At 49.0% G+C, this 15,685-nt stretch overlaps 1 protein-coding gene across 4 annotated transcripts; it reads right to left on the bottom strand.

The window, feature by feature from the left end:
- Positions 1-549: 549 nt before the first annotated feature.
- Positions 550-9,677, bottom strand: FBXO27 (F-box protein 27). 4 transcript variants are annotated; one of them, XM_027619130.1, is made up of 6 exons: positions 9,344-9,565; positions 8,756-9,142; positions 8,523-8,634; positions 8,345-8,440; positions 3,636-3,771; positions 550-1,052 (listed from the first exon to the last, which is right to left on the bottom strand). In XM_027619130.1, exons 2-6 carry the CDS (start codon positions 9,105-9,107, stop codon positions 1,044-1,046), a joined length of 705 nt encoding a protein of 234 aa, XP_027474931.1. In that variant the 5' UTR covers positions 9,108-9,142; positions 9,344-9,565; the 3' UTR covers positions 550-1,043. The 4 variants fall into 4 exon arrangements, with proteins under 4 accessions (XP_027474931.1, XP_027474929.1, XP_027474930.1 ...); XM_027619128.1 differs by lacking the exons at positions 550-1,052; positions 9,344-9,565 and adding exons at positions 2,308-3,035; positions 9,572-9,677; XM_027619129.1 differs by lacking the exon at positions 550-1,052 and adding an exon at positions 2,308-3,035 and having other exon boundaries at positions 8,523-8,631.
- Positions 9,678-15,685: the final 6,008 nt, after the last annotated feature.

Genomic DNA, 15,685 nt, shown 5'->3' on the forward strand with positions numbered 1-15,685 from the left:
TAGAGACACCTTCTTTCTGCCTGGCTTATACCAAAATCCCAGGCTCCCAGAACGACAGCAAGTGTTCAGCATAAACCATACTGTTTGCACAAATAGTCTAAGCGCCAAGAGCCACCCTTATCAGTTAGGTAATGGTGGGAACACTTCCAAAATTCAAGTTCCCAGATGCCAGCTAAGGGCCAACTTTGCAAACAGGCCTTTTTTTTTTTTTTTTAAGATTTTATTTATTTATTTGACACGGAGAGAGAGAGAGAGAGCACAAGCAGGGGGAGCAGCAGGCAGAGGGAGAGGGAGAAGCAGGCTCCCCACTGAGCAGAGAGCCCAACATGGGGCTCGATCCCAGACCCTAGGATCATGACCTGAGCCGAAGGCAGATGCCCAACTGATTGAGCCACCCAGCAAAGCAAACAGGTCTTCCTTCCTTCCTTTCTTCCCTCCTTCCCTCCTTCCCTCCCCCCCCCTTCCTTCCTTCCTTCCCTCCTTCCTTCCTTCCTGTCGTTCTTTCTTTCTAAGAGAGAGAGGTGGGAAGAGGGAGGGGAAGAGAGAGAATCTTAAGCAGGCTCCATGCCCAGCACAGAGCTCGATTTCATGACCCTGGGATCATGACCTGAGCCAAAATAAAGAGTCGGATGCTTAACCGACTGAGCCACCCAGTCGCCTTGCCAACAGGCCTTTCTAAGGCAAGGCCAGCTAGCTTAGACCTTTGGGGCAGTTATTGAATTGACATGACCATCATGATTTGGATGGTTGTATTGTGGTTATGCAGGAGGATGTCCCCAGATGTAGAAAATACACACAAAAGAATTTTGCAGTGATGCTGAAAATGTACTATTTGTTTCAGGGGGAAAAGGCTTTGTGACATACCTATAACTTCTCTGTTACATTTAAGATTGTTTCAAAATAAAAAAGTATTAAAAAAAACAATATGGAAGAGGGGAGAATCGATGGGGATGTGGGCTGAAGACTGGCCATAATCTGATAAAATTGGTGCTGGGGAGTAGATACATCGTTAGAATACTCTTCTCTCTGCTTCTGTATATATTTCAAATTCTCTGTAACAAAATAAAACAAACAAAAACCCTGTCAGCAAAGATGCCTTGGAAATGTGGTTCTTTCTAGAAGGGGAGGGAAGTTGCATTGGAGGATACTATGTATTTGTCTTCCTGTGTCTCTTGTATACAGATAAGCAAAATAAATACAAAATCACCATGACCAGAGATCACCATTGCACTAACCCTGTAACACTGTAGTTAATATTCTTTTTTTATTTTAAGTAAGCTCCACGTCCAACATGGGGCTTGAACTCACGACCCTGAGATCAAGAGTCACATGCTCTACAGACTGAGCCAGCCAGGCGCCGCTATAGGTAATATTTATTCTTCTGAATATATATATATATACATATCTATGCACACACCCAGAAGGTAATCCAGGATATAAATAATTGTATGTACACGTGTGTGTATAAAGTGGTATCATTAACTTTGGCACGCGCGCACACACACACACATACAACATGTGCCAAAATTAAATTATATGGCTGCTTTTTTTTTTTAAGGCAGTGGTCTCCATCTTTCCCTTCCTAGATGTTTCCCATATTCCTCATATCCAAATTCCCCCAGTTGACTCAAAAATACCATCTAGAGCTGAACTGTCCAAACCAGTATCTACTCAAGGCCCACACACTCCATCTGGTCATGACTCTTATGTCTGTTTCAACCTGTCACAATCCCTTTTTTAAGAAACTGGCAAAACATGCCACCTCTGGGTGTGTTTGGCTCCTTCTCTGCTGGTGTTTCCCTTCTATGGCAAGAAAGGGGCGGAAGGCCTGACCCCTCCAATGAGCAGTTCATCCTGGGATACAGCAAAAGCAATGGCACATTTCAGGTGCATCACATCAGAAGACCTAGAACATCTAGGGGCACCTGGTTGGCTCCATCAGTACAGTGTGCGACTCTTGATCTCAGGGTTGTGAGTTAAGCCCCACACTGGGTGTAAAGATTACTTAAAAATAAAATCTTTAAAAAAAAAAAAAAAGATGACCTAGAACATTTCACTGACCCACCAGCCATGAGTTAGCCATGACCCTGCACTGGCATGAGGACAGCCTGATCCTGGCTCCCATCTAGAAAGTCACAAGTGTGGTGCCACCCTGATGCTGTACCCACACCCACTGTCCCTTCTATTGGGTGTTTTCTTCTGTAGTTTCCTTTCCCCCACTGGGACAATTTGTTGCGTTCAAACCAAGTAGTAACCAAGACAGTAAAGTTATATTTCCTACTTCAAAGATCTGAGGCACTTTTGGCAAAATAACAAATTTATTACATATGATCGGCAGATAGTTGTTGCTGATATGTTATTCTTTCGATGTTTGCGCAAAATTTCAAAATAAAAACTAATTTTATACACCATACAATCACAGGGGTTCCTTGAGGGTCTCCACACATTTTCTGAGCTGGCTGACTTTCAGCCGTGAGACCTGGTTCCCAGCCTTGAAGCTGCAGGGGTTAAGTTTGCCACCCAAGGTGGCTGGAATTTTCCCAGCTATAAGGACAAGGTTCTACCTCAGAGATGAGCGGCCTTCTCTAAAGAGACCGATAAAGCCCCCTGAAAGCAGAGAGGAGAGGAGACAGGTCAGATGGGACTGGGGCTGAATCAGAGGGCCTCCGGAGGGAGGACTGCCCTATAATAGTGATAGGTAACTTTGAAGTAAGAACTTTCTTCTAGTAGTTTCTAGAACCTGAAGAGGGGGCCTGGCAGAACCCTCGAAGGGATCCTGGAGTACCCAGGATGCCAGGGAGGCACATGCCCTTGGCTAATGAGAAGTTCTGGCCAGTGGTCCCCAGTCCTGGAAGGCACTGGTCAGGTTGTTGGGCAAGGACAGCCCTCAACTAAGACAACCGGGCCCGCACGACCACACTGGAGTTGGTCACACGGGCTCCATAGTGACCAGCCCAGAACTGTGTGTCCTGGCCCCAGTGTTCGAAAGACACAAAGCGGACGCCCATCTTGATGTTGGAGAACACGTGGGTGACCTGTAGGTAGAGAAGAGATCAGGCAGGTTGTGCCCCAGCCTTCTTCTTGAAAGCTGAGGCTGGGGCCTTCTGGCTCAGTGGAATCACATGGTTCCTCATCCTAATTCCTGTCTCCTTGAGTCTGGGTGGGTGGGTTTTGTTCGTAACCAGGAGCATGGCGGAAGTGATGCTGAGTGATTTCCGCCAAGTGACTTCCAACGCTAAGTCAGAAAAGGCAATGCAACTTCTTTGGGTTTCTCTAGAACCCTCCTGGTGGAATCCTGAGCCACTAGTAAGTTGAGTCTGGCTGCCCCGAGGCGGCCATGATTCAAGGAAATCCAAACCAGCCCTCACAGACAGATCCCATACTGAAGCTCTGGGACTAAATGAAGCCATCAGCTGCTATATGCACACGTACACACGTACACACATGTACACAAACACACACACCCACACACCCCACCCAGCTCTTCAGCTCCAGCCATTGTCTGAAAGCAACTACCCGAGAGACAGGAACCAGAAGCATCCCCAGCAGAGCCCTCCTTATAGAAACCCAAGAGGTAACAGATAATGTTCCCAGGCCCCACCACCCCTCTCCCCGTGTCCCTGCCAGAGACTCACCTGAAAGCAGACATTGTTGTTCCACTGTTGGATGGGAACAGGCATAGCAGAGAATTTATCCAGGACAGTCTGGTTGGCATCTAGAAGTTGGACAAGGAGTCGGTACATACAGCCACTGTCGTGTCGGGCTCCCCACCTGCGGGAGGAGGGAGGCCTTGAAGGCTGGATATGCCCACCTCATCTCTTTGGGTGTCTGCCTGCCTCCCCCCCAGAATGGCCTCCCTGTGTCTGCAAATCCAAAACATAGTCCTCGGCTCAGCACAACCTGTGTCACCTGGGAGCTTGGCCCCACTGCAGACCCAGTGACTCAGAATCTGTATTAAACGAGGTCCCCAGCTGGTCTGCAAGCACATGCATTCTCGAAGCAGTGACCCAGAGCAGCCACCCTTCAAGGCACCTCCTCCAGTATTATTCAGGTGACAATGGAAATTGCTCAATGTTTAAACGGTGGCAAAAGATGTAATTTCCAATGGGTACATTGACATTTTAAAATACAACTTTCATATCAGTCATTGAAAAGGACCACGGGAGGAGCATTAGAGTCCCACATGGGTAGAGAGATTACTTAAAAATAAAATCTTTAAGGGCGACTGGGTGGCTCAGTTGGTTAAACGACTGCCTTCAGCTCAGGTCATGATCCTGGAGTCCCGGGATCGAGTCCCGCATCGGGCTCCCTGCTCAGCAGGGAGTCTGCTTCTCCCTCTGACCCTCTTCCCTCTCGTGCTCTCTGTCTCTCATTCTCTCCCAAATAAATAAATAAAATCTTAAAAAAAATAAATAAATAAAATCTTTAAAAAATAAAATAAAATAAAAGGACCACAGGAATCTATATTTAGTCGTGATGGGATACCCAGCAATATATTTTTTAAAGATTTTATTTATTTAATTGACAGAGAGAGAGAGAGACAGAGAGAGAGAGGGAACACAAGCAGGGGGAGTGGGAGAGGGAGAAGCAGGCTTCCCGCCGAGCAGGGAGCCCGATGCGGGGCTCGAGCCCAGGACCCTGGGACCATGACCTGAGCCGAAGGCAGTCACTTAACCAACTGAGCCACCCAGGCGACCCGGGATACCCAGCAATATTAAAAACAAAACAAAACACAACAACATCCAATTGTCCATCGATGGTAAATGGATAAATTAAGGTATATGCACATAATAGAACAGTATACAGCAATGAAAGCAAATTCACTGCAGTTACACACAATGAGGAATCAATTTACAAACATGCAGTTCATAAGCTAGAAACAAAACATATACCGTGGGACTCATTCTCTCTCTCAAGTACAAAAATGGACAGAACTTGGGGCACCTGGGTGGCTCAGTTGGTTAAGCATCTGCCTTCAGCCCAGTTCATGATCCCGGGGTCCTGGGATTGAGCCCCACATCGGGCTCCTTGCTCAGTGGGGAGCCTGCTTCTCCCTCTCCCTCTGCCTCTCCCCCTGCTTGTGCTCTCTCTCTCTGTCAAATAAATAATCTTAAAAAAAAAAATGGACAGAATTTATCTATGGTAACAGAATTCAGGATGGCGGCTACCCTGGATGGGTAATGATGGGAAAGGAGCTGGTAACATGGATGTGTTCACTCTGTGATAATTCAGAGTCACATACCTAAAATATGTACACTTTAAATAAATAAATACATACATACATAAATAAAATATGTAAACTTAAAAAATGTACACTTTTGATGCTAGAAGTTAAAAGTTTAACTCAAGGGTAACAGGCTGTAAAAATACACAAATAAGTTTCTTCTGAGACTTCTCATCATTCTACTTCTTAGAATTAGATGTCTGCTCTACTTCTCCTGCCCAATTCTGTCCTCATGTAATAGTGACATATTCTTATTTTCTTCCGACCAGTCAAAAGACCGCCCCTCCATACTGCGCTCTGCCAACCACACACCAAAATATACGTATATGAACAGAAATTAAAATTTTTTTCTGTGACCATAAAGATCTAAGTGTTGGGCGCCTGGGTGGCTCAGTTGGTTAAGCGACTGCCTTCGGCTCAGGTCATGATCCTGGAGTCCCGGGATCGAGTCCCGCATCGGGCTCCCTGCTCAGCAGTGAGTCTGCTTCTCCCTCGGACCCTCCCCCCTCTCATGGTCTCTCTCTCTCTCTCTCATTCTCTCTCTCAAATAAATATATAAAATCTTTAAAAAAAAAAAAAAGATCTAAGTGTTAACATTTTTCCTTTGGGATTGAATTATTACCCAGAAGCGGTTCCCAGACTTGGATGCAGATTGGAATCATCTGGAATTTATTTATTTATTTATTTGACAGGACAGAGATAGCAAGAGCAGGAACACAAGCTGGGGGAGTGGGAGAGGGAGAAGCAGGCTTCCCGGTGAGCAGGGAGCCCGATGCGGGGCTCGATCCCAGGACCCTTGGATCATGACCTGAGCTGAAGGCAGATGCTTAATGACTGAGCCACCCAGGCGCCCCTGGAATCATCTGGGATGTTGACAAGATATTATATAGCAAAGAATTTAGCCTTGTCCGGAGGTATGGCGGGGCTTTGCTCTCAGCTTCTGGGAGGTTCTTTCTGGATCCTTGGAATATTATGGCTGCCGGAAGTATCTTTGTTTGCCTGGGGACCTTGGGTCATACCGGATAGCCTACCAATGGGATTACAGTGGTTGGTGGCCACATCCACACAGATAGTCTCACCGTGGGGGCTAGCCACTCCAGAAAGACCCAACAATGTGGCTTAGGGTATGTCAGGTGGTATCAGTTGACCAGGAGGCCGAGATTAACCACGGGATGAAGCCCCAGTAGAAATTCTGGGCAATGAAGCTCAGGTGCACTTCCCCGGTCGGCAATATTCCATGCATATTGTCACATGGCTGCCAGGGCAGGATTGCATCCTGACTCCATGGCAAGAGAGCAACAGAAGCTCTGTGTTTGGTACTTTTGTGTTTTGATGCTGCCCTAGCTCTTCTTCCGTTGTCTCATTTTTGATTTGTTATGTTTTCCTTGTAATAAACTGTAATCATGTAATCGTTCAGTGAGTTCTATGAGTCTTCCCAGTGAATTATGGGATTATAATTAAACTTACAGCTGGTGTCGATGTGAGGTTGGTCTTGGGGGCTGTGCCCGCTAACTTTGCAGTCAGCTCTAAACTTCTCAGATACTGAGACTCAGCTCTCACCCACAGGAACTCTAATTTAACTGGGGTGGGGTGGGGTGTGACCTGGGCGTTGGGAGTTTTCAGTGTTCTTGCGTAATGGACAGTAAAATTTGGGAACCACTAATTGTTACGATCAAAGGGCACACCGCTGACCAAAATAACACAAATATGTTACAACAGTTTGATAACTAATGACTAAATTAAAAACAATTTTATTATAAAACACATCTCCTAATGAGATGGATTTGCAGAGTGGGGGTAAGTTAGGGTGTCTTTAGTTATAAGTGAATTTGGGAGTGCCTGGGTAGCTCAGTTGGTTAAGCGTCTGACTCTTGATTTCGGCTCAGGTCATGATCTCAGGGTTGTGGGATTGAGCTCCACGTCCGGCTCTGTGCTCAGCTGGGAGTCTGCTTGGGGGTCTCTCTCTCCCTCTCCATCTGTTCTCTCCTCCCTCCCCCCTGCCTCTCTCAAATAAATAAATAAATCTAAAAAAAAGTGAACTTGGGGGCACCTGGCTGGCTCAGTCAGTAGAGCACACAACTCTTAATCTCAGGGTCTTGAGTTCAAGCCCCACGTTGGGCATGGAGCCTACTTAAAAACAAAACAAAAAACCGAAGTAAAAGTGAATTTGGTAAGGCTGAAATTTCAAGCAGTCACTTTGCCTAACTCTCTGGTAGTTTTTACATCTGGGGGGCCACACACCATAGTGAGGGGCTTGCTTTTTCTGTAAGACTTGAGGACTCTGAGAAAGGGACTGGACAAGAACAAACCATATGATGTTACCACCAGAGATATGATATGTAGCTGGTAATTTTAGAACTAGGGAACACAGCTGTAGAGGATCTGGAATTGCCTCCTTTGAAATGATCTGGGTCACATATCCCTTGGAAAGTCTTCGTGTACACATACCCTAGTTTCAAGACCATCACTACAGAGCATAAGCTCTACAGAGGAGTCTGAGCCTAATTTCAGGTCTCCCCAATCCCTAGCTGTGCCACCAGAGCAAATCTCCTCCCCTTTCTGAACCTCTCGATTGCTCCCAAAGCTCTGAAAAATCTGAGGTCTTGAAATATACATTCTCAGAGGATCAAGGCTCAGAAAAACAAAAACAAAAAACAAAACCCGAAAAAACACAACTAAAACACTTCCCCCTTATAAAGCACTGGCTATGTGTTTGACATGTAACCCTATCTTGTAAAGATGGGGAAACCGAGGCACACTGGGACTTGCCCAAAGCCATGAAGATGCAGAGCCAGAGACGTGGAAAAGTCTGGCTCCAGACTTTTTCAACTTAGGCAACTATCCTACACTGCGATCTCCTAAGGCAAGGAGCATGTCATTCACAGACAGGACTGAGCTGGGCCAAGTCCTTCTGTAACTGGATCCAATCTGGCATCTTGCAATCCGGCTCCATTTGGGGGTGAGGAAAGGGGCTCAATGGTTAAGTCATTCATCTCCCTGAGCTGCATCTCTTTATCTGTAAGGGATTGTTAGAGGCAGCCTCAATGAAGTCACCCACGCAATGGTCATGGCGCCTGCGGTCAGTGCTGAGCAAAGGGCTGTTTTTGTCATCATACTCACCAATCAGAGACACAAATCTCAATCTTGCCACTATCTAGCAGCTCTGGCCACAAACCCTCCTCCTCCAGGTCCAACACCTGCTTTTTGCGACACCAGCTAGGAAAGAGGGAGAAAGTTCAATGAGAACGGGCAGGTCTTCCTCACAACGGGCCCGGCCCTTGCGGGGTAGGACATTCACCTGAAAGAAGACACGAAGCAGGTCTGCGAGGGGGCCCCGGGCACCGTTGACCTGTTTCCCTCCACCACCCAGCCGTCCCCACCGTGCTGCACCATCCATTTCCGGAGGCCTTCTGTCAAATACAAGAGGCTTGCGCCCAAGTTCCTCGCCCGCCCACCTGCGGGCTGCCACCTCCCACCGGCTCCGATGAAGCCCCGCCCCCGGCCCCGCCCCCCGGCCCCGCGCTTCCCCACCCTGGCCGCAGGGGTTGCGGATGAGGTTGCGTCCGATCGGGCGGCGCTCGCAGAAGCGGCCCAGGAGGCTGGGCCTGCCGTCGCGGGCTGGGGGCAGGCAGCTGCGGGCGAGCGGCAGCAGGACGCCGTGGTCCCGGGCCAGGATGAGCAGCCACAGGGCCTGGCAGTCCACCAGGGCGCGCCAGCCCCGGCACACCCGGCGGCAGCACCCCAGCAGGGTGCGCGGGGGCACGTGGCTCAGCACCACCAGGAGCAGCTCCGGTGGCAGTTGGCTCAGGTCCAGCGCCTCCTCGGGTTCGGGCTCCGGCGCGGGGACCCGGGCGGGCCGGTCCCGGGAGGCCGAGGCACCCATGGTCCCCGCCGACCCCCCGCCAGGTTCGGTGGTGACTGCGGGAGAGTAAGGTCAAGGAGTCAGGGGCATGCAGCCTCCGCGGCGCGCGCGCAGCTGCCGCCGGCCCCGCCCCGGCTCCGGCCCCGGGTCCCAAGCCCCCAGCTTCCCAACCCGTCTGGCCCTGCAACAGATCCAGCCCCCCCGCGCACCCGGCCCTGAGCGCTCCCGCCGGGGCCGGCCAGCCCCCCGAGTCCTACCTTGGATCAGAGCCAGGGCCCCTCGCCGGCGGGCTCTCTTCTGTCCCCTTACGTCCCCCTCCCAGCGTCCATCCTTTTACTCGTCAGGCCCTCCCTTTTTAACAGCCAGCATTTCCCAGCCCCTACCCCAACCTCCTTCTGGTCGGCCGGTCTCTGCGCTCTCTTCCCTCTGGCTGCCCAGCGGCCCCACCCCGGCCCCCAGCCAGCCCCTTCCCGCACCATCCGTACTCGCCAGACGCCCTCCTTCCCAGGTATTCCCACGGTGGGGGGTGTGGGGGAGGACTACCGAACCGGACCTGACGCCGCAGACGAGGGAGGGGCGGGGCCGCCGGGATCCGGGGTCTGTCTGCACCCGCCCGCCTCTTGGAGTGCGGGTAACTCCGCCGCAGGACGCCTGGCGAGGAACAACTGCAGTTATTTTGGTCAGGCATCCCGGCGGGAGGCCTCACACCCGTCCACTCCTTTAAAAAATCCCCATCGCCTTTATGACGGGGCAACGTTATCCCCGTTTCACGGGAGAAAACAGGTGGGGTAGGCGCCAAAGGCGTATCTATTTGACTCCAAAAATGAGTGCTCTAACCAGAAATAACACGGGCCACCGTTTACAGAACGTCTTCCTACCAGTCAGGGTGGCGACCCCTGAGGCGGGTACCGCTATGTGTCCCCTTCACAGGTGAGAAAACCAAGGCCGGCAGAGGCCAAATGACTTGCCCAGAGTCACCAAGCCAGTAGATGACAGAGCTTCGATTTGAACCCAGCCAGGCTGGCTCTAGAATCCCTGCTTTTAACCTCTATACTAACTCTATCCAGTAAAAACAAAATGTAAGCCACACATGTAATTATAAATATCAGCAAATAAAACCAGACATGGATCCTTGTCCATGTGGAACTTAGATGATGAACAGAAGACATAATAAGCAAATTATAGAGTGTTGGGCAAATAATTAAAAATAAAAATCTCCTGCCAACCCCGGAAAACCTCTCTGTAAACAGGAAAGAATGAAGCCGTTTTATTATTAAAGCATTAAACCACACGACAATGCACATGGGCCGTGATGAACAAGAGACATGACAGGTAAATTACATAGTGCGTTAGAAGGTAATTGATGCTATGGAGGAATAGACTAGGAAGGGGAATAGGGCACAAGCAGTCTGGGTGGGAGACCTTAATTCTGAAAGATAGATTGACTATTACACTAGCCTATTTCTTTTCAACACATACGTTTTCAACGAACTTTTGACGTTTTCAAACCTGTGCAAAAGTGGAACGGTGTAAGGAGCACCCAGGTCCACGATTACCTCCTGGCCAGTCGGGTTTCATCCCCTCCCCCACCCACTTGCTCCCCGCTAAAAATTTGAAGCAAATCTTAGATATTACACCCTTCTGTCCATAACGAAAATTATTTTTTTCACGTAATAGGTCAGCTATGGAAATCTTTTTGATAATGAGGTTATGAAAATTGGTTATGATCCAAGTATATGAGTTCAAAAAAGTTTTTTTTTTTTTTAAGGTTAAAAAAGTTTAAGGGGCGCCTGGGTGGCTCAGTCCGTTAAGCATCTGCCTTCGGCTCAGGTCATGATCCCAGGGTCCTGGGATCGAGCCCCAGGTCGGTCTCCCTGCTCAGTGGAACCCTGCTTCTCCCTCTCCCACTCCCCCTGCTTGTGTTCCCTCTCTCGCTGTGTCCGTTTCTGTTAAGCAAATAAATAAAATCTTAAAAAAAAGTTTAAGAACTGAAAGTAGGATAAGAAGGCAACACTGACAAGTCAGATTCCTTCCCCCTTCTTAATTCTTCTCAGAGGCAATCTCCGTGAACTCCTGGAATGAGGGCCCAAGCTGTATCCTGATAAAAAGAAAAACAAATGGGGCGCCTGGCTGGCTCCGTTGGTGGAGCATGTGACTCTTGATCTCAGGGCTGTGAGTTTGAGCCCCACGTTGCGTGTAGAGATTATTTAAAAATAAAATCTTAGGGGCACCTGGGTGGCTCAGTCGTTAAGCGTCTGCCTCAGGCTCGGGTCATGATCCCAGGGTCCCATGATCGTGATGGTGATGGTGATGGTGATCGAGCCCCCGAGGGGAGTCTGCCTCTCTCTCTGCCCCTCCCTCCTGCTCGGCTCTCCCTGGCTCTCTCTCTTTCTCAAATAAATAAATAAAAATCTTTAAAACAAACAAATATAAATGGGGTCAAGAAGTGCCTACCACCTAGAAGGTGATGAACAGAATAATGGCTCCCAGGAGGGGGGTGGTGTGCCAAGCACCCTAGGGGCCCTTTGGGAAGGTTATGGGGGCATTTTGGTGCCATGGGAATGGGGAGAGGGTGTCCCTGGGAAGCCATGCACAAGACAATGCCACTCAGTAGAGAACTGTCCTGGATTCCTTTCTTCTCATAATTGGTGTCCTGTGCATTCTCGTGTAGGAGGAAGAAAGCCTGTTAATCTGAGCCTAGAACCCGATTCCATTCTGCATGTCAATGTGAAGTGGGTTAACACGGAATTGTCCAGGGCATGCAGCTACTGGGTCAACTGGAAGATTGTGCTTGGCTTGGTGGGGACTTGACTGGTTTATTCTCCAATTCACAAAACCAGAAAATCTCATCTAGGCAGTGCCCGCTGTGGGTTTTATGGAGCTCCAGGGAAACCGCAGGGAAGGAGGAGTATCCTGGGGCGACATCAAACTCCCCAGGGAGATTTTTTAAAAAAACGCGGATTCTGAATCATCAGGTCTGCCCGGGGAACGAGTTCCCAGGGGATTTTGAAAATTATGTCTCTCCTTTTATCTCACCTTTATGTTATAGTTAGGGTTATTTTATGAACATTTTAAGAATTATCTGTGGAAGTAGGTTTAATCATCTAAGTATTTCATTTCAAAAGAGTAAAGGTGGCTTGAGAAATTATTTGCCATAAATTGGGGAGGTGGCTCTGGTGGGGATGGGGTGGGTTGGGCTCCCCTGTTGCGGGGCGTACTGGTGCTTCTCTCCACTGGAGGTGTGTTTGGGAGGTTGGGTGGGGGGCTACCTGCCTGGCCAGTTTGCAGAAGTAGAAACTCTGGAACATTGAGGTGTTGGGAGGTAGGCTGTATGATTAATTCCAAGGGCATTAAAGGGTCACCAGCTTGGTTTCCGTGCCCCTACCTCTCCTGTCCAGAGGCCACTGGCTGTATTTTGATCCCCGGAAAAGAAACTTGACAGCGAATAGGCCCTTTGTATGGAGGGAAGGTCGGAGGGAGCAGGTAACTAGTTAAACCTTGCTCTCAGAAGGGTGGGGATGTATCTGGACAGAAGCCTACTCCCAGAGGCAGTTGGGGATAATCCAGCCCTTTCTTAAGGTGTGAATCAGTCCTCCCTGGAATGCCTATTTTCCCTAGGGCAGGGGAGAAGCTGGGGCGTCAGCGTAAACCCTCCAGGCTCTCCCCGCAACCCAGCTTCTGGGGGGGTCAACAATGCATCCAGTAATAAACAAAAGAGCCATAGAACCCACAGACCTTTGCCCACAAGAAGTAACTCCTCCAACTGAAGCCACAGATATAATCAAAACCTTAAGAAAAGTTGGACCGGGGCCAGTTTTCAGGGTTAAACACACCAACAAAATAAAAGGCTTTAAGAATCAAAACACCAGGCTACCTGGGTGGGAGACACGCCTAGCAGCCTTTGAAAAGAAATAGGGTCAGGCAAGCAAGGGGCGCGTGCGTGTGTGCGTGTGTGTATGTGTGTGTGTTTGTGTCTGTGTGTGTGTGTGTGTGTGTTGTGGGGGGGACCTGAAGGGAGAGCAGTGGGTTGGGAGGGTCTGAAGGGAGTGGGGAAGGTGAGGGCCAGGAGGGGCTGCCTCCACCCAGAAGAATCCACCCTCCACCCTGTCTGCAGCCCGCGGGACTGTCTAGCCGGAATATCCAAAATGACAGATCAAATGAACATTCAAGTATGACAATGGTATTGTGGTTTTGCTAAAAAGGGGAGAGGGAGAGAGAATCGTATCTTTTAGAGATACACCCTGCAAGTATTTTTGGAGGAAATGCTAAGGATGTCTGGGATTGCTTTAAAATAATCCAATGGGGGCACCTGGCTGGAGACTCAGTCGGTGGAGCGTGCAACTCTTGATCTCGGGGTTGTGAATTTGAGCCCCACGTTGGGTGTAGAGATTACTGAAAAAAGAAATGTTTAAAAAAAAATGAAATAAGATAATCCAGTGGGGGCAGGGAGGCTGGGTGGAAGTGTAGATTTAAAAAAAGATCGACCACAAATTGCACTAACCTCAATCATCAGGGAAAAACAGATTAAAACCAGTAACGCCCACTAGAATGATGAAAATACAAAAAACTCGAGACAGAAAACCAGTGTGGGAATGTGAAGCAATTGACTGGAACCTGTCCACGGCCTGTGGAGATAGGGGCTACCGTGTTGGAAAATGGTTTGACAGTACCTACTAGAACTGAACGTGTACCAGTCACAGAAAGACAAAAACTGTAGGATTCCCTTCTTATGAGGTACCTAGTACCTAGTAGAATGGTGGGCACCAGGGGACAGGGACTGGGGGGGAGGAATGGGGAGTTATTGAGTACAGAGTTTCAGCCCTGCAAGAGGGAAAGAGTTCTGGAAGTTGGTTGCACAACGATGTAATTGCACTTGACATCAAGGGACTGTATACTGAAAACTGGTTAAGATGGTAAATTTCAGGGGGGCCTGGGTGGCTCAGTTAGTTAAGCATCTGCCTTTAGCTCAGGTCATGATCTCAGGGTCCTGGGATCGAGTCCCGCATCGGGCTCCCTGCTCAGCGGGAAGCCTGCTTCTCCCTTTCCCCCCTGCTCCTGCTCTCCCTCTCTCTCTCTCTCTCTCGCTCACATTCTCTCTTTCTCAAATAAAATAAATACAAATTTTTTTAAAAGATGGTAAGTTTGACATTTTACTGCGATTCAGAGTTTTTTGCATGGAAAAATATTAAGATTCCATTTACAAAAGCAATGAAAACCTCGAGGTGGCTCCAAATAAATCCAACAAAAGATACGCAATACTTTATGCAAAAGTTTGTGAAACTTTATTAAAGGGCGTTAAGTAAAAGTTAACTAGTGACACACAAAAGAACAAAGATTCTACACATCGCCATATGGACAAATCCAAAAGCACGTCCTCGGGGCACACATGACATTGTAGGCTGGTGAGCACAATATACCATATGTAGAACTTAAGAACACGTAAAACGATGCTATATGTATGATCATTGTGGGACAAACGTGTAGAAGGAGCCGCGGTGGGGAGGGGGGGTGGGATTGAAGGAGGGGGAAGATGCCCAGAGGAGCATTTGGGTTGTCAAAGCTAGGGCTTGAAACCTGCCAGTCTTGGCTTCAGAATCCCTCTCGGCTCTACTCCAAGTTCATGGATTCATGGCACCTGCCTCCACCTGAGCCTGGAGCGCCAGCCCCTCGCTGAGCCTGACTCCTTCATCCAGTCCCCGCCCTGACCAGATGCCCCCACGCAGCATGTAGGATGTTGGCTCAGGAAAGTTCAACCACCATCCCAGGGTAATCCTGGCAGCCCTTGACCTCCCCATCCATATGCCAGAGACAGAATCCCCACAAGAAAACCACCTCCCCAAGGGCCACGACGTCCACACTAACACCAGTTCCCTCCACCAGATCTAGAGGACGACGGACCCAGCACCCCTCCTCCTGAGCTAGGCAAGTCACCTGTCTTCTGTCAGAAGCTCCGTTTCTTCCTGAACTACATGTGGGCTGTCGCCTTTGCTCCCCGAGTTAGACAACAGTATCCTGATATGGCCCATAACAGTTATCCTGCAGCAGCCCCATGCAGAAATAGTTAAAATGAACTATGACCCTGTGAGGAAGTGCCACCGTTAATTCACAAATTCCACAAGCATTTACTGATCACTGACTGTTTGCCAGGCTAGGTGCTGGGGAACGTAGGAGCAAATGCAACAGGTAAAGCGCTTACCCTCTTGGAGCTGAAAGCAAATAAGCAAAGATGTAAATAAATGAAAAATATAGGAGGGTGGTGAGTACTATGGGAAAAGAAAAAAAAAGCAGGGGAGGAGGTTAGAAAGTACAGGGGATGAGGTTGAAGTTTCAGGCAGGGGAGTCAGGGGTCTCACAGAGAAGTTGACCCTTGAACTGAGATCAGAAGAGGATAAGGGCTTAGATCACATCAGTATCTGGGGAAGGAGTACGCCTGGAAGGGAGAATGGCAAGTGCAAAGGCCCTGTGGCAGGAGCAAGGAATAATAAGAAGGCCTATGTGGTTGGAATCCAGGGAGCAAAAGGGAGAGTGGTTGAAAAATGCCCCCAGAAAGGTGATGAGGGTGGGCTGTGGGGGTGTTGTCTTTTCCCCTGGTGAGATGG

This window comes from Zalophus californianus, chromosome 17 (assembly GCF_009762305.2).
Source record: "Zalophus californianus isolate mZalCal1 chromosome 17, mZalCal1.pri.v2, whole genome shotgun sequence".
Taxonomy (NCBI): Eukaryota; Metazoa; Chordata; class Mammalia; order Carnivora; family Otariidae; genus Zalophus; species Zalophus californianus.